The sequence below is a fragment of the Camelina sativa genome, chromosome 7 (assembly GCF_030686135.1).
Source record: "Camelina sativa cultivar CO46 ecotype springtype chromosome 7, ASM3068613v1".
Taxonomy (NCBI): Eukaryota; Viridiplantae; Streptophyta; class Magnoliopsida; order Brassicales; family Brassicaceae; genus Camelina; species Camelina sativa.
Window position 1 is genome coordinate 1766652 of NC_141886.1, and position 19293 is coordinate 1785944.

The following is a 19293-nucleotide window of genomic DNA, read 5'->3' on the forward strand; positions in this document are numbered from 1 at the left end:
AACTCTTGAAAGTTTTACAATTTTTGAAGAATCTATTGGGGCCAAGGTGGATTCGACCATGAAGGCCGGCTTCGCGAAATCCGTGATCAACGAGTGATCATATGTAGCTCTAGCGTCTAACGCAATCAAGCTTTGAAAAGAGTGTTCCACAAGGGTAACACTAGATGGGTGTATCGCCAACATGAGAGGTAATATGATTGGGGCAACGTCCTTTTGCACTTTAAGATCGAACCTCATGGCTTTAGAAGGAGCTTCAACCGGGGATCACAATAGATGGGTGCCTAACCGTAGCAAAGCAGGTGATTCCTCCCTCACATAAGGCTCATGGCCATGGAGGGTTAAGGAGTTTCACACAAAGATTGCAGTCGGTTTGGCCCTGAGTTATGATAACAGACTCGAGCTTCCTATCGTTTGTTTGATATATGAAAATTGGGGACAAAGGGTGTAAGCTTCAAACTCACGCAGCTTGTTGGCTTAGATTTCAGATTAGAGCTCAGTAATAAAGGCATCCACACACTGCTAAGTAATTGGCCTCGACAAGGATAAAGCTTAGACCATTTTGTAGAACACATCATACTGCTACCGAGGAAACTTCGACTTGACCAAACAGCTATGATTGGAACTAGAGAAGTTGAGTTTAAAATCACAATGTCATTCACGGATCTAGATAAAGCAATCCAAACCCGACCAGCACAAACAAATCACAGCACAAGAAGCTTGGGTGTCCAACTTGACTAATATTCACAAATATAGACTTGATTTTCTAGGGATAAAGAGGTGGCTGGTTGACAAAGCATCGGTAACTAACACTCCGTGGAGGTGTGGTCATAATGTCGGTGCTTTGCAACATCTTCAGCAGAACCCGATGCAATGGTTTCATGATTTCAAAGATAAAATGCCAAGATCCGTTCAATGGGTTCAAGTCGAGCTTCAGATGGAAACTACATCCATCTAACACAGAAGATCGGAACACCATGATGAATTGGTTTGGCAAGCAGGAGAGAGCAAAGGACTTATACCATATGCTTATTGAAATTTGGCAATAGCTTTCGTTATAGAAGGCAAAACCGGCATGGGGAAATCGAACAGAACAAACCGGGAATAAAAGCTCAATCGAGTTGAGGTTACAACGATTAAATTCCTTCCTAAAGTACTTGGGTCAGTCAGATTGGATACCTGGTTTAGAAGATTTGGATATGGGCCGAGAGTGAAGTCTTAAAGGGCCAAGTCCAATAAAGGGAACCACCATTTGGATTAGGTCAACCACTGCTGCCGTTTTCATCATCGTCGGTACAAGTGTTGCCGAATTGTAGATCTGTTGAGTTCGGTGAGCGCCGAGGGTCACAAGGCAAAAGCACACCGGAGATCGAGGGGGAAAGGTAACCCTTACTTCAGATTCAAGCTCTAGTGGTAATTTGGATTCGAGGGATTTTCCTTTTGTCGACTTCCGGTCTGGCATGAGCAGGGCATGAAGGAGATGGTTCAGAGAGATCTATCTATGTACTCTGTCCATTTCGCACTCGACGGGACACGACAGGGGGAGTGAAGGAGCAAAGAACATGGTGAGCAGACATGGGAAACAGAGAAAACACAAGCAAAGGAAACAAATACAACACAAGCAGTTGCAGGGGACTCGAATTTTTGGACAGAAATCCTGACGCCGACGAGCTAGAAATCCGCCGACGTCAAGAGAGAGGAGGCTTTTAGATCTCTCGATAGTTGTGCTTGAGAGGTTTCTCAATAGACCTAGTAGAAATCATCAACCTCTCAAGCTAGGACAATTTCTGGAAATGGAGGACATAGACATATGTATCCTGTTGTGGGTGTTGAAGTCAAAGTGGGGACTGAGGAGATGGCTTCTGTTTACAACAAGCTGGTTAATGAAGAGGGATTTGATGAAACAAAGACTGAGCTTGATATGTACTTAAAGGAAAGCGTTGAGAATCCAAAGAGCAATTTACTGGGAACCGAGTATGATGTCTTGTCATGGTGGAGGTTAAATTCAACAAGGTTTCCAGTTTTATCAGAACTTGCTAGAGATATTCTAGCTATGCAAGTTTCTTCAGTTGCTTCAGAATCTGCTTTTAGCACACGTGGTCAAATTCTTGTCCCACAAAGGAGTTGTTTAACTCACTACATGATTGAGGTCTTGATGTACACTGAATAATGGATGAAGGCTGACCATCACATAGGTGAAAAAGGAGTGGAAAACTTTGCACAAATGATTGCTGATATTGAAGATCAAGATAAACTTGAGAAAGGTAATACATCTAGTTTTTAAATTGATCAATTTTCTGTCTTATTGCCAATTGTTTAAAAGCTTAACCATTATATGTGTTTCATTGTGTAGAGTTTCAGGTTGCTAGTGAACGACAAGGCAATTAAACAAAGACACGACAATCACTCATGTACCTCTCTTATACACGATGACATTTCTGTTGATGTCATTTGTTTAAAGTTTGAGTATATTACTATGTATTCTGACTTTTACATTTAATATATTTCGGGTAGGAGAAAGAAAAAAACTGCAGATGGAAGAACTACCAGTTTGATTCAACTACTCTTTAAATTTTAAACTCTAAACCCTATTCTTTTTTAATCTCCTTAAACTCTGTCTACTTTGAACTTGATATCTGGTAACATGTTCTTATACATGTTCTTATTGCCTTTTTGTTTGGATTGTTTTGAATGATGGTAATTTTTGAACTATTGTACTTGTAGTTTTGGATAATTTTGTTTATTTTGGGTATAATTTAGTAGGTTCAATCGAACATATTAATAACCCAACTTTTCGGTTCTTATATCAACTATCCAAACCAACCTGAACCGAATAAGTACCGAACCGGAACCGATCCGACTAGATTTGGTTCTCTAATGGATAGTCAATTCACTATCTAAAATACCCGATACCCGAATGGATATACTAGAACCTGAACTGAATACCCGAACGTCCTTGAGTGTTGGAAGGCGAAGATAAAAATTATGTCACGGTGTATTCGAGGTTAAATCCTAATCTTTATACATTTTTTTTTTCTTTCGGCCAACGTTTCTTTCCATTTAAGTGAAAAAGTACATAGTTTTACATGACTAACAGACCAAAGAGATAACCATAATAAGAGAGTTTACAATTGTAGTTTTTTTTTGCTAATGCATCAGCAAATGCATTTGATGTCTTACTAATAAAAGTGAAATGATGAAGACTGGTGGACAACGCAAGTGAAATCTTTATACATTCTTTAAACAGTTCAAAGATTATAATTTTATATTCTTCTCAATCCGATATACATATATGATCTTTTTAGTTTATTCTTGTAGGGTTTTCTTAAGAAGAAGGCCCATTTACGAAAGTGAGCTATGGACTTAGTCAGTAGTATTCGAAGCTATAAAACCGCTATACCCCTAGTTCCTCTTTGCGCCGCTTCACACTCTCTCGTCTTCCTTTTTTGTTTCCGGCGGGCTCTTTCTCCTGTCAAAACACCATGTTTATGAGTCAATTTCGTATCTGCAAGCCTTTGATCAACTCTCGTCTGCCTTTGTTCCGCCCCTTTCTCTCTAGATGTTTCGATCTGTCCTTCAGTACCGTGGCTGATACCGAAGATCTTGGTAATTTTAGGATTGTTTTAACTATTTTAGTTCTTGGTAATTTCGTCTTCCTTGTGATTTAATGCGTCTTAATTGATTGTTAAAAATAAAATAAAAATCTCCGCAGTGCCTAAAGCAGCAGGCGTCTTCTGGGACGTCGAGGACTACAAGATCCCTGATGGTCTCACTGCTCGTGATGTTGCAGAGAATATCAGAGCGACACTTGCGGAAGTTGGACATCGTGGTCCGATCACAATCAGGGCTTTTGCTAGTGATAAGAATCGGACCCCGGACTATGAATTTGCTTACGCCGGAATCAAACTCAAGCGCGTAGCAAGAGGTGAATATCATTAATTAATTATCTTATTATTTTACTTGTCTGGGGTTTATTTATGGTTGGTTTCAGGCCCGAAAGGAGAGCATAAGCATCATCGGAGAGATATGGCTCTTTTAGGTGACATGGGTTTCTATGCTGGTAGTCACGGTAAAGCACGATCAATGATAATTTTTATCTCTGATAGCAACTATGACGACGCTGACAAAGAGTTTAGGAGTTGGAATCAGGTTGTCCTTTGGGCAAAACTATCTGCCGAGGGGAAGCCTGTCCCCCAGACCAGAAGAACCTCTAAGCGTATTTGAATGAGACCCAAAACATACTCTTTGGTTCTCGATAGCTAATTAATGTAGTTTGTTTTTAATGTCGTTTGTGTGTGTATGAAAAACATCGACTTTTTATCAATGATTATGCTGAGGTTTTATTTCGTCCTAAAATGCATTTCTTCACTAAGGGCACAGCAACTGTTACTGTGCATTTCTTCACTATGGTTTCTTCACTAGGGGCACAGCATTTCTTCACTAAGGGCATTTCTTCGTCCTAAAATGCATTTCTTCACTAAGGGCACAGCAACTGTTACTAATTTTTTCGCAACCATAATATTGGCAAATCTGTGAATTGATTCTTTTAAAAGCAAATTCACTTTCACCTGCACCCATAAAACAAAAACACTCAGATGTTACGATCGATGCAAAGAGCATAGACAACACCCATAAACAAAACACTCAGATGTTACTGGACTGCTGTCCAACAAATAAGTTAATGTGCAAAGTCAATTATCCTGATTGTTACTGAGTTTGTCTAGCGTTTGTTTGGACAGCTGTCCAGTAACAGCCGATATCTGATTATTTTTACCTTTGCTGCCATGTATTCGTAGCTAGTATACGATAGTTTAAACATTCAAAGCTTTCCGACGATCTTTCCTACTCATAAGAAGAAAGTTAATTTCGTTAAAAGTTAAATGAGTCAGTACAAATTAGCTTATTGATAACTCTCCGAATCAAACTCTACCAACTTCATCATATTTTTGGGACAAGAAATTAATAAAGTGATTATTTAAACGGACAACAAATCTAGCTAGTCACTACGTACTAGCTATATATTTCGAACAAGGGTGAAAGAATTCTCACTTCTTTATAATTGGAATGATCGTAAACACCGTCTGGACAAGAGTCATCAGCAATAGACACGTAGCGGCTGCGGTAGCTGTCCCTGTCCACAGGTCGCTGCAATACACGCGCCTGAGGATGGCGTGTGACTTATTGCATTTGTTGTTGTAGTGTTCCATTACTTCCGTTGCGATATCACAATAGTAAGAGCCATCATGCATGACTCCTAGACAGAGCTTGTTCACCATCTTAGCCACCGTACGATGTTGCCCAAGCCAATTGTTTATTATCCCTTACAATAACCAAAACCATAATGAATCAATCGATACTCAAGAGAAATATTAATAGGTCAAGCTACTAATTAAGTACACAAAGTGTGAAGATACAAACACAAATAGACAAGAGAAATATTAATAGGTCAATCTACTAATTAAGTACCTTTCTCGACAAGCAAGTCGACGTCCTTCTCGGTGTCGATGAGGAAATCCAAGAACATGACGTAGTTACATACGTGGGCGTTGAACGGGTAATGGCACTGCTCAAGTGCCATTATGTTTCTAAGTATCATCTCTGCATCGTCATCAGCTAAAAAACATGGTATACTCAAAACACCATTGCTGAATTTCACCTCGACCGACAGCTCGTCTTCCACGGCTTCAAATTTCACTCCCCCGTTATCTAGCTTATCCGCATTATACATTTCATACATAGGCCTGAAGATCCCATAACCATGCTCTGGAACTGTCTCCACCCTCACACACCTTGCCATATCAGTAAAATGTCTAAACTTTGAGTTGTTTCCAATCTTGTCTTGGACTCGAAAATGGGTGATGGTTAATTCACGGAACGTCTCGTGCGAGGAGAGTATTGAAACTATTGGATCGAAGAGTTTCTCGAGGATAAAGTAAGGAAGCTGGTTCTCGAGCAAGATGAGATCTCCAGTGACTGTGTGTACAAGACAAGGCTCGTCCATAAGAGGATCCCCTATTTTCTCTGGTCCTTTTACGTAAAACCTCAAAAAGAGCTCTAGTATGAAAACAGAGTCGTGCAAGATCATGTCCACGAACTCTAGAGATGGAATCCAAGCCGTTGATTCAGAGTAGCTTGCCCTGATAAGATCTTCGTCTTCTTCTATTATCTTCCTGAATCCATCAATGACTGCTTTCTTCCCTTCAACCCTTCGTGAGAATTCCATCAAGTAAACTTTCTTGTGGCCCTCCATGTTCAAGTAGCCCATGAGCTTCGTGTTTGTGATATCTCCACGAGACTTGAGAGCTCGAGATATTAAAGATCGGTGAAGAGGTCCAATGAGAACCAGTTGAGGCGTGTATGCTTCCGGGCTTACTTGACGTAAGCAGTTTGGGACTCTGTAGATACAACAAAGATCAGGATTTGTAGGAAAACGCCACATCCCAGGAGCAGGTGATTTCTTCGTCGACTCATGGTTTGAGCCCGATTCAAGATCCAAGGTTCGTTCCATTGTCTTGAGAATTTTAAAGTCTCGTTTATAGTGAAAGAAAGACAACTTAAGTTCGAAATTTCCCTTGTAGTGAAAGATGGGTATAAGTAGGCCATGAGTTCATGACCATAGTTGCTTAATCCGGATTAAAATTATAAAACAGAATTGATTCGAAACCTGAATCTTATCCTAAACAGGTTAAATTATACTTACTTTTTTCCGACCAAAAAGAAACTAGACTTGCTTTTTCTAGATTAAGAAAATTAATTTAGATTAAAGAACCGGTTAAGCCATTGTTTTTTGGTTAAAGAGAAGCAAATAAGTTAATTAAATACCGTAAAGAGGAAGGCATCAGATGCAGCTTTCGAAACCCACAGCTCAAGACTGGTATCAACAGTATTAAAAAATCAGTCATGTTCTAGCATTTTTTAATTTAATATCGTTATCGTTTTGCTCATTGCAACTTATAATAAGAAGACATTACTCTCTTTTATTCTCTTCTGTTTTCTTGTTTTGTGAGATATAAAATAGAATTTGGCACGTTTTGAGTAAAAAAAAAAGAGGCACAACTCTTTCACACGCACATTCAACGCACTAATCTCCACATATATCTTGATTAAGAAAATTTGTAGTCACAACCCACGTGCATGTACAAAATAAAGGGGGCCTTAGACGGGCTCAATTGATTTGGGCTTAGTACTGGGCTAATAATGTAAGTAAAAAAAAACACGAGGGTAGTTTAGTAAAATTAACAAATTCGAAATGTGAGAGAGAGAAACTTGGGGAGTGGGGTACTGAGAGAGTGGAGGGGGTAAATGTGGGTGATAACCGCATCCAACCGTCACTACAAAACCCAAAGAGAAGAAGAAGAAGAACAGAGATCAGTGAGAGTTAGAGAGATGAGGAAAATGGAAGCGAATAATAATAATAAGAAGGAAGAGATAAAGAAAGGGCCATGGAAAGCCGAAGAAGACGAAGTATTGATCAACCATGTTAAGAGATACGGTCCTCGCGACTGGAGCTCCATTCGATCCAAAGGTCTTCTTCACCGCACTGGCAAATCTTGTCGTCTCCGTTGGGTCAATAAACTCCGTCCCAATCTCAAAAAGTAATCATCTTTCTCCTCTCTCTGTTCAATTTAGGTGTATTTGTTTGCTTTAAAATTTAGGGTTTTGTTTTGTTGTTTTGGGGGTTCATGGATGAAGTGGATGCAAGTTATCGGCTGATGAAGAGAGGGTTGTGATTGAGTTGCAATCTGAGTTTGGGAACAAATGGGCTAGAATCGCTACGTATTTACCTGGAAGAACTGATAACGATGTTAAGAACTTTTGGAGTAGCAGACAAAAGAGACTCGCTAGGATTCTTCATAACTCCTCCTCTGATGCTTCCACTTCTAAGTCGTCTTCTTCTTCTTCTCATCGATGCAAGGGCAAACACGTCAAACCAATCCGTCAATCTTGCAATCCCACTCAGGTTATCTAATGATTCACAACAAAATTCACAAGTTTTTGACTTTATTTTTGGGTTTTGAGTTTTTTAACTTTGTGGTTTCAGGGTTTTGGTTTGATTGAGGAAGAAGAGATTACAGTTTCTTCTTCTTCATCGTTGATGAAGGTTCCTTATTCATCTTCTGATCAAGTTGATGATAAAGCCTTGAGATTGCCCGATTTGGGTATTAAGTTAGAGCATCAGCCTTTCACTTTTGGCACTGATCTTGTTCTAGCTGAGTTCTCTGACTCACCTAACGATGCAAATCAGCATGCTCTTATCCCCTTCTCTCCGGAAAGCAGAGAGCTTTTGGCTAGACTTGACGACCCTTTTTACTACGATATACTTGGACCTGCTGATTCTTCTGAGCCGTTGTTCGCTCTTCCTCAACCGTTTTTTGAGCCCTCCCCTGCCCCGAGAAGATGCAGACATGTTTCAAAGGATGAAGAACCTGATGTTTTCTTAGACGATTTCCCTGCTGACATGTTTGATCAAGTTGATCCGATCCGGACTCCTTAGATTCTTCTTCTTGCTTGTAGATTGGTCTTCCTTTGTGTTGTGTTTAGGTCTAATTTGATGCGTTCTATTAACTATGAAGAACTGTTTCTAGATGTTTCAAGCAACAATCTAACTATGTAATGACAATTCTTGCTTCCTTGTTAATATGATGTATTGTTTTTTTTTATAAAATCTTATTCGATTGAATGAAAACTTTGAAACGCAATTCATACAAAAGCAGTTCAAATACAATCAAAAGTACAGAAACAGAGGACACTGAAGACAAATTGACTAAACCGGTGATTGGCTTATGACAGGTTCATGACTGGGCAGGATCATGACTGAACCTAATTCCAGCTTTACCATGACTCAAAACCACCTCATACTCTCCAGCTTTAGCAGACCCATCTTTACTTGAAATCTCTCTTCTCAATTCAACGTAAGCACAGTAGTCTACTTCATACACAGTTGTATCTTTATAGAACGTTGAAAATGTAGTTCCAACTCCTTCCCCTGAAAATTTCAAAAGAGGTTTAGAAGGTAACAACATTGAAACTGCACATAGTTCATCAGAGAAGGGAACTGATTAACATCTGACTGAGTTAAGACGGATTGAAATTGATCAATACAAGAGTTATTTTACAGATACACAACAAGTTAAAAACAAATCGATGTGGAAACTAAAAGTCAGAGACTTGCATACCGTGAGTGACTAAGAGCAAATTCTCTGAAGAATACTTATCAGCAAGCGCTTTTACAACTTTAACATATCGATCTCTGCAGCCTTCAACAGACTCTTCCCATTTTGGCAACTGAACAGAAGGAAACCAAGTTTTTGACCAACGTATAAAAAAAGAAACCAATGCAAAAAAAATCAAAACTTGAAAAGGTCCTAAGAGAGAGTAAAAAAGCACCTCTTTATAAACCATATCCACATTATGATCCACCATTCCCTCAGGAAACAGCTTCAAGATCTGAAATACTAAAGTCAAAGTTTCCATCTTTAGGAGCAAACTCACGCCTTATAGCCACTGCGTTCAGCATCTCACACAAACCAAGCTCAATAGAAACCTGAGAAAGAAGCAAACATAATAAACATCTCAGCTGATTTGATCTTATACTACTAGTACAACAGAGAACGATCATGGTTACCGCAGTTCGATTCAACTTCCTAGACTACAAAAATTTGAAACTCAACAAAAAAAAAATGAAGACTTTTGTGGTTTATTAAGATGATCTGACCTTGAGGTTAGATGTATCAATGGAAGGGACGTCTTGGGAAGACATGGCGTTGGGATCGACAATGTCTGCGGAGAGAGCAGCGACGACTTCAGAAGCAGTCTGGACGCATCGGAGAAAAGGGGAGACGAAGACGCGGTGAATCGGGAACGCGATCTGAGATCGGATCCTTTGACCGGTACGAAACGCTCGAATCATACCGTCTTGAACGAGAGGAGGATCCCAAGGTCTCTCGGCTGTTGAAACCCAGAGTGGCTCGAAATTGTCGATTCGATCACCGTGACGCATCACAAAGATGTTTTGGTAGCTGCCATCATCAACGTTAGATTTGGGAGACTCCATTGTTTTTGTTTCTTCTTCTTTCTCTTCGGTTTAATGCGACTGTTATGGATTCGTATTTATAAGGGGAATTATATTTTTTTTTCCTTTTTAATGTTTGTGGATATGTCATAACTCATAACATTAATAAGTGCCACTCCTAGTAAATTGTTGAGAAATACCCTTAAATTAATTGTTTTTTATAACAACTGTGATCTTTTTCAAAAGACTAGGAAACTGCAAAGGTTTTTTCTCATTCGAGAATATGATGTGTTCATAGCACCATTACACAATAATATTTTCTTTTTTTTTTTGTATTGGAAAAAGTGCTATAAACATTTTGTTGTTGTAAATGCAAATTGTATTACCGCACTAAACAAAAGCAGGATATAGTATACAATATGACTTGGAAAACTACTTATTTGATACTTTGTCTCTATCGATGAACTTACACATATACTGATATACATATGTCGACATCGTATTAACGACTAGTCATTCATTTTTTAGAAGAAGATAATATATATTTGTGAACAAAACGAAGATAATATATATTGTTAGCTTTTGTTTTAGAAAGAAAGATTGGGTAAACAAAAAAGAAGAAGCAAATACATGTATAGGTGTGTGGTGAACTGGTGATGAATTGAATGACGTGACAAAACAAGGCTCTGATCTTTCAAATAAACTAAATGGGATGATGCAATATAGTGACCCGATTACTTAACACAATCTGGATGTTAATATCTCCCTGTCATATCATATGATTTGCAACTTATTTTAACTAGTTTAATTAGAATTCGAACAATTCCTTAATGGAGGGGGTAGTTGGTCACAAACCCCACGCTAATGACTTTCGTAAAATCTTATTTAATATAGTTTGACTTGACCAATCATATTTAGAAATCATTTGTTAGATAGACAAATTCCAAAAAGTTATTCGCAAAAATAAGGATGAATTATTCTGCTTAGCGTGAAGTCATAGTAAAATACTGAGAATATGTCTTTAATTTGACGTTAAGTTTACTCGTTCAGTTAAAAAGTTTTATTGGCTTATTCAATGAAACAACACATAAGTTCCCACAAATCCATGAGTTAAAAACTAAAGGTTGAATGAATGACATCAGCCTTTTTTTCCTTGGTATGACTACAATACTGTTCTTGTTGTATGCGTAACGTTCCCATTTGTAGTGAAGGTCATGTCCTGTTAACCAGAAGTTTCTAGATAACCATATCTGGCTTTCTAGTGCCATGATCATCCGGAACACACACACAATTGAGTTAAACAGAAGTTTGGTCTGTGGTACTCAAGGAATTGTACTTGATTCCACTTTGACTAAGACTTGTAATCACCTCGAAGTCTCCTCCAGCTATAATAGATCCATCTTTACTCAAGACCTGTCTTCTCAGTTCAGCACAAGCACAATATTCTACGTCGTACACATCTACGCCTTCAAAGGTTGCAAATGTTGTCCTTCCCTGCATTTTCCCAGCAAAACATGAATTGATTGAAGAAAGGGGCTGACTAGTGACTATACTCATAAGACTCATAAGGAAACGAGGCAGAAAGAATGAGAGATTGATACGGATAAAAAGTAAAGAATGTGTAGTGTACCGTGAGTGATTAAGAGCAAGTTCTCAGAAGGATACTTATCAGCAAGAGTCTTTATCAAATTAAGAAATCGATCTGTACATCCTTCCACTGGCTCTTCCCATTGCGGCATCTAAAACGACGGCGGACAGAGCAGCGATAGCTTCGGAAGCAGTCTGAACGCAGCGGACGAAAGGGGAGACGAAAACGCGGTGAATCGGAAAGTGGATCTGAGATCGAATCCGTTGACCAGTTTGAAACGCTCGAACCATACCGTCTTGAACGAGGGGAGGATCCCATGGTCTGGCGGCTGTATCGAGCCAGAGTGGATCGACTTTGTCAATGCGATCACCGTGACGCATCATCAAGATATTTTGGTAGCCATCGGGGTTTAGGTTTAGTAGCAGACTCCATTGTTGCTCTTGCTCTGATTGTTCCTGGTGTGACCTTTGAGAGTACGTTGGAAGTAATTGTATAATACATTGTCTCGTTTTTTTATTTTATTTTGAGTTTTACTCGAAAAGGTTATATAATATAATATTTTTATTATTTTATCAAAAGGATCTAATCTAATTAAGCTGTAATGGACAAAACCAGCTTAACCTATTTGATTTGGTTGGCTTATAACACGATCATGGATATGGATTGGGACGTTGTGTGGTCCATGACTATAGTAACCACAAATTAAGGATTTCAATAAAAAGACTGAATCGAGACGGCTAACTTCGGTTTAATCCGGTTCGGCGTGACTGGTGTTTTTCCTTTTTACAACAAGTCAACAAATAAGAACGTTATATGAACGGTAACTTTTTTAAAACGGTGTAACAGTGTATGTATGTAACGGTAGTATTTTTGTAAATTAAAAGATCAAATTTAATTAATTAACCCCTTACCTCTTCTCTTTAAATACGGTTCTCGTATTCTCGATATCAAAGTTAGGAGAAAGGAAAAAAAAACCCTAAAACGATCTAGAATCATCTCTCTCTCTTACTCGAGTCCTAAGTTCCTCTGTTTCTAAATACATAGTTTCTTCATCATCATGGCTGCGGTGGTATTATTTCTGGATGGTTCGTGAATATGCTAAGCTTCGGTCCGATCTATCAACGCTCTCATAGGTTCGTTCTCTCTCTATCTTTATCTCTCTCACCGTAGTATCTAATTCAACTGCTGGAGTCTATAGCTTAGGGTCTCTGTTCATTCTTTCTGACTTTTTTTGTTTTGTTTATTCTCATGGTTTCAGATCGGGTGCAAGCAAGCTAGCTACTAAAGGTCTCGCCTTGATCAAATTACGTCACCGTTCTCGGGTCTGGTCTCCGGTTCAAGTTGGATCTTTAACTATAGAATTTCAAAATTCGTTTATATATTATCATGCGTGTGATCGATTATAAATTTGCAATATGGAATTTTATTTTGTAGGTTGCAATATACAAGTCAATAAACTGGGTTGGTTTCCTCTGTTTCCATAATTTGATTGAGGTATGTTTGACTCTCTCACCAATTCTCTACTAAACTACTACTGATGATTTTCTCTAGTCAATAATAGGATGAACTATGTATGTATTTTGTATCGACTTGTGTGCTTATTGTCTGTAGGTTATATTGATGTTGATATATGTATATGAATGAGTATATAGGATGTAATATGTGTTGACGTGTTATATCAGTAGGCTAGTAGAAATAATAAATAATGATGATGATGTGTAAATGAAGAATTGTTTTTTTATATATTTCTTTGGATTTCAGTTTTGGTATATGCTTTTTAAACTTGATGTAATATACTATTACTATCAAAACATCTATTTATTTACGCATCTCATGGAAAATTTGCAGGTCTATTTGGATTTGGATGCGCGTAAAGACTAAAGAGTGCTTCGGGTTTTCTCATTCGCTCTACTTGATTCAGGTAAGTCACACAACATTCACAATGCATAATATTTGAATTATATAATAATTAAGGAAATAAATACCAAAATTATTCATAAATTTTAAAAAAATACAAAAAAATCATTCATTAATTAAAATATGATCTTATATAGTCGGGTAGTAAAAGAATTTTAAGTGTTAAATTACAATAGAATGAAGAATAATCGAGCTTGATTCGTTATTGCATCGTCTTTGGTTTGTAAGTTTGACATCACTTGTTCAATCTTTTTTCAAGTTAATGTAATTTTAACCCTTAACATCTAACCCTTAATGTTTAATGTAATCTTAACACTTAACACTTAAAAACCAAAATACATCACTTGTTTAATCTTTTTTCAAGTTAATGTAATTTTAACAATTAAATATCTTAATATTAATTTCATAAAAGGAAGAAAACTACTATTCTAAACAAAATAAATTAATGCAAAATTTACTCACTAATAATAAAATATATAAACTTAGACTGTCAGATTAATAAAAGAAATTTGATTATTAAATTGCAATACAATGAAAAATAATCGAGCTTGGTGTCCTATCCATTGCATCGTCTTTAGTTCGTAAGTTTGGCATCACTTGTTCAATCTTTTTTCAAGTTAAAGTAATTTAACACTTAAATATCTTAATATTAATTTCATAAAAGGAAAAAAACTAATGTATATATTATATTCTAAACAAAATAAATTAATACAAAATTAACTCAATAATAATGAAATATATAAACTTAGATGGTTGGGATTAATAAAAGAAATTTGATTATTAAATTGCAATACAATGAAGAATAAACGAGCTTGGTGTCCTCTCCATTGCATCGTCTTTGGTTCGTAAGTTTGACATCACTTGTTCAATCTTTTTTCAAGTTAATGTAATTTTAACACTTAAATATCTTAATATTAATTTCATAAAGGAAAGAAAACTACTATATATATAATATTCTAAACAAAATAAATTAATACACAATTTACTCACTAATAATAAAATATATAAACTTAGATGGTCGGATTAATAAAAGAAATTTGAGTGTTAAATTGCAATACAATGAAGAATAATCGAGCTTGGTGTCCTATCCATTGCATCGTCTTTGGTTCGTAAGTTTGGCATCACTTGTTCAATATTTTTTCAAGTTAATGTAATTTTAACACTTAAATATCTTAATATTAATTTCATAAAAGGAAGAAAACTACTATATATATAATATTCTAAACAAAATAAATTAATATAAAATTTACTAATAATAAAATATATAAACTTAGATGGTCGGGTTAATAAAAGAATTTTGATTGTTAAATTGCAATACAATGAAGAATAACTGAGTTTGGTGTCCTATCCATTGCATCGTCTTTGGTTCGTAAGTTTGGCATCACTTGTTCAATCTTTTTTCAAGTTAATGTAATTTTAACAATTAAATATCTTAATATTAATTTCATAAAAGGAAGAAAACTACTATATATATAATATTCTAAACAAAAAAAAATTTACTCACTAATAATAAAATATATAAACTTAGATGGTTGGGATTAATAAAAGAAATTTGATTATTAAATTGCAATACAATGAAGAATAATCGAGCTTGGTGTCCTATCCATTGCATCGTCTTTGGTTCGTAAGTTTGGCATCACTTGTTCAATCTTTTTTCAAGTTAATGTAATTTTAACACTTAAATATCTTAATATTAATTTCATAAAAGGAAAAAAACTACTGTATATATTATATTCTAAACAAAATAAATTAATACAAAATTAACTCAGTAATAATAAAATATATAAACTTAGATGGTCTGATTAATAAAAGAAATTTGAGTGTTAAATTGCAATACAATGAAGAATAACCGAGTTTGGTGTCTTTGGTTCGTAAGTTTGGCATCACTTTTTCAATCTTTTTTCAAGTTAATATAATTTTAACACTTAAATATCTTAATATTAATTTCATAAAAGGAAGAAAACTACTATATATATAATATTCTAAACAAAATAAGTTAATATAAATTTTACTAATAATAAAATATATAAACTTAGATGGTCGGGTTAATAAAAGAAATTTGATTGTTAAATTGCAATACAATGAAGAATAACCGAGCTTGGTGTCATATCCATTGCATTGTCTTTGGTTCGTAAGTTTGGCATCACTTGTTCAATCTTTTTTCAAGTTAATGTAATTTTAACAATTAAATATTTTAATATTAATCTCATAAAAGGAAAAAAACTACTATATATATAATATTCTAAGCAAAATAAATTAATGCAAAATTTACTTACTAATAATAAAATATATAAACTTAGATGGTTGGGATACTTTCTAAACATCATAATACTTTCTTTTTTTGGTCAACACTGTAACATCATCATATAAGCGTATACAGTAAAACTTCTATAAATTAATAATGTTGGGAGCAAGATATTTTATTAATTTATAGTGATATTAATTTATAGATATATTTTTAATTGTTTTTTTTTAAATTATGAATTGGAACAATTATAGCAAAATAAGATTAAACTTTCGGATGTTATAAATTTTATGGTTTAGGAATTGAACTTGTAATATTTATAAAGCATTATTGACAATAAATTACAAATACTATAAACAAATTGACTTATACACATGACATACATAAATTCAAATTTATGAATAATAATAATATTAATTCTCATATTTTAATAATCTGTCTAATTATCAAATTGTAAATGATGCATATCTAAAAATTAAAACTTTAAAATTTAATTATTTGTATGACATGTTGTAAAATATTTTAGAGATATCATTATAGTTTGAAAATACAACATTACAAATGTTCTATAGAAATGAGTTTTAGGAGAAACATACACTATTATATCAGTATATATATATATAAAAAAAAATTTACATGATTATTAATTTATGATATTATTGGGACCATATTTTACATTGAGATTTCAAAAAAATTATTATCTTATTATCTTATCGAATATTGTTAATTTTTACACTGGCCCGACTTTGGACCAGCAAAATTTATTAATTTATAGAGTATTAATTTATAGAGGTTTTACTGTATATTGAATAAAAAAGAGTGAAACCAAAAATGTTCACAAACAAACCAGCTAAACCGGAGATTGGCTTACAACATGATCATGGATTGGGCAGTTGTTGTCCTTGTAAGACACTCCATGACTAGTAACCACCTCAAATTTGGCAAACCCATCATCATCACTATTCAAAATCTGCCTTCTCATTTCAACAGAACCACAATAATCTACCATGTACTTAGTTGCATCTTTGAAGTAGTTGTAAAGTGCAACACTTACTCCTCCCCCTGCAATTAATTTTCCACCCACAAAGATTATAAAAAAGTCAGTTTTGATTTAAAACTAAACAAAGAAAAAAAAACCTGTTTTTGCTTACAATGAGTGACAATGAGCAAGTTCTCAGAAGGGTACTTATCAGCGAGAGCCTTCACTGTATCAAAATATCGATCCTTGAACCCTTGTGAAGATTCTCCCCATTGTGGCAACTAAGGAATTCAGAAATATATAAATTAAGTTTATATATATCTCGTCACACAAAATAAAATATATAGAAAGAAAAAATATATCACCTCTTTATAAACCATATCCACATTAGAATCCACTGTTCCCTTAGGAAACATAGCTTCAAGATCTGAAATCTTGAAATCAAATTTCCCATCTTCGGGAACAACTTCAATCTCCATACAGCTTGTGTTCAGTACCTCACACAATCCAAATTCAATCGATACCTGAAGCAGAGGAAACAAGGCATATAATAAGCACAAAGCATCTCTTTTTCTAGCATAAACCATAAAACCATGCACTAGACTACAAACTTAGGTCTGGTCCTTTCAACAAATATATAGAGCGATATTTTGACTGACCTTGAGCTTAGCGTTGTCCATGCAAAGGACGTCTTTAGACGACATGGCTTTGGGATCTAAATCGACGGCAGAGAGAGCGGCAACGACTTCGGAAGCGGTCTGGATGCAGCGTAGGAAAGGGGAGACGAAGACACGGTGAATCGGAAACCCAATCTGAGACCGGATTCTCTGACCGGTTCTAAAGGCACGATCCATACCGTCCTGAGCAAGCGGTGTATCCCACGGTCTCTCAGCTTTTGAAGTCCAGAGTGACTCGAAACGGTCGAGTCGATCACCGTGACGCATCACGATGACATTTTGGTGGCTATAGGTGTTTAATGATTTAGCAGACTCCATTGTTCTTTCTCTGTGTGGCCTTTGGCAGTAGAAATGGGATGTATTTATATACATAAAGATGCAAGAAGAGTATTTGAGTTCCTTCTGTTTTACGTTAAACTTGTTAAGGAAGTGCAATGGGATATCTTTTTCCACACTAGGAAATTGCGAGGAAGCTAGCTTATAACACAAGAAAGTTACTAAGTTTATTCTTAAACACACGACTCGCTCGTTGACTTGATAGTACTAGGAACTTTACATCTATAAAAAATCCAACATGATAAGAAACCACTACGAATGATCCGATATAATAGATACAAAAACATCAATTGAACTCCTAACTAAAACCTTTTACAGCGTTAAGCATGAACATAATACTACATTCTAAAGGCTAATAATGGGATTATATTTAACAAAGTTAACCTATTGTTTTGTTGTTAGATTTTGACAATTTACAGAATTAAGCTATATGGTTCACCTTTTGGATGATTTATTAGTTTATTTTTACTTTAGAATATAAAAGGTCCACTAGTAAATCTCTTCTTACTAAATGTAATAAATGCATAACCAAAGGACCAATATGTAAAAACTAGTCCAAACAGTCTAAATGCTGTTATTAACCCTTAAAATTTTGGTTTTACTGCATCTAGAGTTGGATGGATAAAACAAGGGACTAAAGCGAGTGGAGGTGATGAACTGATGATTAATGGAGTGACGAAGCAAGCCTGTGGTCATTGTATAAAAAGTATAAATAAAATATTGCTGGATTATTATTAATAATACTTGATCGTTAAACTACTCCGGACCGACGTACTATTTCTTCTTCGGAACTATCATATCGTGCCAGTTCCCCATCGATCTTTGCCTTCTTACTAGTTCTTCTTCGGACTTATATCTTCCGACTATTTCCCCCGAATCCATACTTCTCCGCCTATTTCCCCATCAAACTTAAACTTCTCATCTAATTTCTCATCGTTTTGGTTATAACGGTTTACTGTTTTGATTAACCAACCACAAACCTTATTAACCAAATTAAACCCTATTAAACCGGATTACTAACCGATTATAACCCGATTACATAACTAAACCTATCTTTAACCTAACCGATGCGATCCGATCTCATCTCATCCCCTGAAACCATGGTTGAGTCGGCGAACACTGTTGGAATCCCTGTGAACCAGACAGCGTTGTTGAAAGATGAGCTCGATATCGTGATTTCGACTATCAGAAACCTCGATTTCCTCGAGATGTGGAGACCATTCCTTCAGCCTTACCAAAAGCTTCTTGTATCTCCTTTACGGATTCTGCTTGTCGCTGCTTTGGATACAAGATGTCTAAGAAGAAGTATATATTCACCATTGATGACGATTGCTACGTAAGTTACTCCAGAATTTGATTTTGATTTTGAGATTTTTGTCAATTTTGTTTTCAAATCTGTTTTTTTTTTTTTTTTTTTTGGTCGTTGCTTTAAATTTTTTAGATTTGCTTAGAGAATTAAGTAACTGAGTCACTGAATTTGACGGATCTTATTGTTCGAATAGGCAATTCAATGTTTTTGTTCCAGATCTGGTTGGTGAGTTT

At 35.6% G+C, this 19293-nt stretch overlaps 4 protein-coding genes, 1 long non-coding RNA gene and 1 pseudogene across 8 annotated transcripts; 3 read left to right on the forward strand and 3 right to left on the reverse strand.

Moving 5' to 3' along the window:
• Positions 1 to 3273: 3273 nt before the first annotated feature.
• Positions 3274 to 4353, forward strand: LOC104699861 (uncharacterized). Its single transcript, XM_010415256.3, has 3 exons — positions 3274 to 3603; positions 3710 to 3922; positions 3989 to 4353. Exons 1-3 carry the CDS (start codon positions 3480 to 3482, stop codon positions 4219 to 4221), a joined length of 570 nt encoding a protein of 189 aa, XP_010413558.2. The 5' UTR covers positions 3274 to 3479; the 3' UTR covers positions 4222 to 4353.
• A 324-nt stretch (positions 4354 to 4677) lies between these two features.
• LOC104699860 (UPF0481 protein At3g47200-like) lies at positions 4678 to 6553 on the reverse strand. Of its 2 annotated transcripts, XM_087456488.1 has the most exons (3): positions 5464 to 6553; positions 5047 to 5317; positions 4678 to 4839 (listed from the first exon to the last, which is right to left on the reverse strand). In XM_087456488.1, exons 1-3 carry the CDS (start codon positions 6503 to 6505, stop codon positions 4809 to 4811), a joined length of 1344 nt encoding a protein of 447 aa, XP_087312614.1. In that variant the 5' UTR covers positions 6506 to 6553; the 3' UTR covers positions 4678 to 4808. The 2 variants fall into 2 exon arrangements, with proteins under 2 accessions (XP_087312614.1, XP_019082907.2); XM_019227362.2 differs by lacking the exon at positions 4678 to 4839 and having other exon boundaries at positions 4849 to 5317.
• A 795-nt stretch (positions 6554 to 7348) lies between these two features.
• LOC104699862 (transcription factor DUO1-like) lies at positions 7349 to 8662 on the forward strand. Its single transcript, XM_010415257.3, has 3 exons — positions 7349 to 7592; positions 7690 to 7957; positions 8039 to 8662. Exons 1-3 carry the CDS (start codon positions 7384 to 7386, stop codon positions 8489 to 8491), a joined length of 930 nt encoding a protein of 309 aa, XP_010413559.3. The 5' UTR covers positions 7349 to 7383; the 3' UTR covers positions 8492 to 8662.
• Positions 8630 to 10133, reverse strand: LOC104699863 (uncharacterized; annotated as a pseudogene). The gene is made up of 4 exons (XR_015560754.1): positions 9713 to 10133; positions 9385 to 9541; positions 9174 to 9282; positions 8630 to 8983 (listed from the first exon to the last, which is right to left on the reverse strand). The product of XR_015560754.1 is annotated as an uncharacterized LOC104699863 (transcript).
• Positions 10134 to 12523: 2390 nt separating this feature from the next.
• Positions 12524 to 14504, forward strand: LOC147940732 (uncharacterized). 2 transcript variants are annotated; one of them, XR_015560756.1, is made up of 4 exons: positions 12524 to 12730; positions 12856 to 12919; positions 13032 to 13091; positions 13446 to 14504. It is a non-coding gene; the product is annotated as an uncharacterized LOC147940732 (long non-coding RNA). The 2 variants fall into 2 exon arrangements; XR_015560755.1 differs by having other exon boundaries at positions 12553 to 12730; positions 12856 to 12937.
• Positions 14505 to 16442: 1938 nt separating this feature from the next.
• On the reverse strand, positions 16443 to 17863 carry LOC104699864 (uncharacterized). The gene is made up of 4 exons (XM_010415259.3): positions 17398 to 17863; positions 17104 to 17262; positions 16911 to 17019; positions 16443 to 16821 (listed from the first exon to the last, which is right to left on the reverse strand). Exons 1-4 carry the CDS (start codon positions 17785 to 17787, stop codon positions 16610 to 16612), a joined length of 870 nt encoding a protein of 289 aa, XP_010413561.2. The 5' UTR covers positions 17788 to 17863; the 3' UTR covers positions 16443 to 16609.
• Between the last annotated feature and the right edge of the window lie 1430 nt (positions 17864 to 19293).

Coding starts and splice junctions, on each gene's coding strand:
- LOC104699861 (XM_010415256.3), top strand. CDS start 3,480: ATGTTTATGAGTCAATTTCGTATCTGCAAGCCTTTGATCAACTCTCGT. Junction 3,604..3,709: donor GGCTGATACCGAAGATCTTG/GTAATTTTAGGA, acceptor AAATCTCCGCAG/TGCCTAAAGCAGCAGGCGTC. Junction 3,923..3,988: donor ACTCAAGCGCGTAGCAAGAG/GTGAATATCATT, acceptor GGTTGGTTTCAG/GCCCGAAAGGAGAGCATAAG.
- LOC104699860 (XM_087456488.1), bottom strand. CDS start 6,505: ATGGAACGAACCTTGGATCTTGAATCGGGCTCAAACCATGAGTCGACG. Junction 5,318..5,463: donor CGACTTGCTTGTCGAGAAAG/GTACTTAATTAG, acceptor GGTTATTGTAAG/GGATAATAAACAATTGGCTT. Junction 4,840..5,046: donor ATCATTCCAATTATAAAGAA/GTGAGAATTCTT, acceptor TCTTATGAGTAG/GAAAGATCGTCGGAAAGCTT.
- LOC104699862 (XM_010415257.3), top strand. CDS start 7,384: ATGAGGAAAATGGAAGCGAATAATAATAATAAGAAGGAAGAGATAAAG. Junction 7,593..7,689: donor CTCCGTCCCAATCTCAAAAA/GTAATCATCTTT, acceptor TCATGGATGAAG/TGGATGCAAGTTATCGGCTG. Junction 7,958..8,038: donor AATCTTGCAATCCCACTCAG/GTTATCTAATGA, acceptor TTGTGGTTTCAG/GGTTTTGGTTTGATTGAGGA.
- LOC104699864 (XM_010415259.3), bottom strand. CDS start 17,787: ATGTATATAAATACATCCCATTTCTACTGCCAAAGGCCACACAGAGAA. Junction 17,020..17,103: donor TGGATATGGTTTATAAAGAG/GTGATATATTTT, acceptor TGAATTCCTTAG/TTGCCACAATGGGGAGAATC. Junction 16,822..16,910: donor CTTGCTCATTGTCACTCATT/GTAAGCAAAAAC, acceptor AATTAATTGCAG/GGGGAGGAGTAAGTGTTGCA.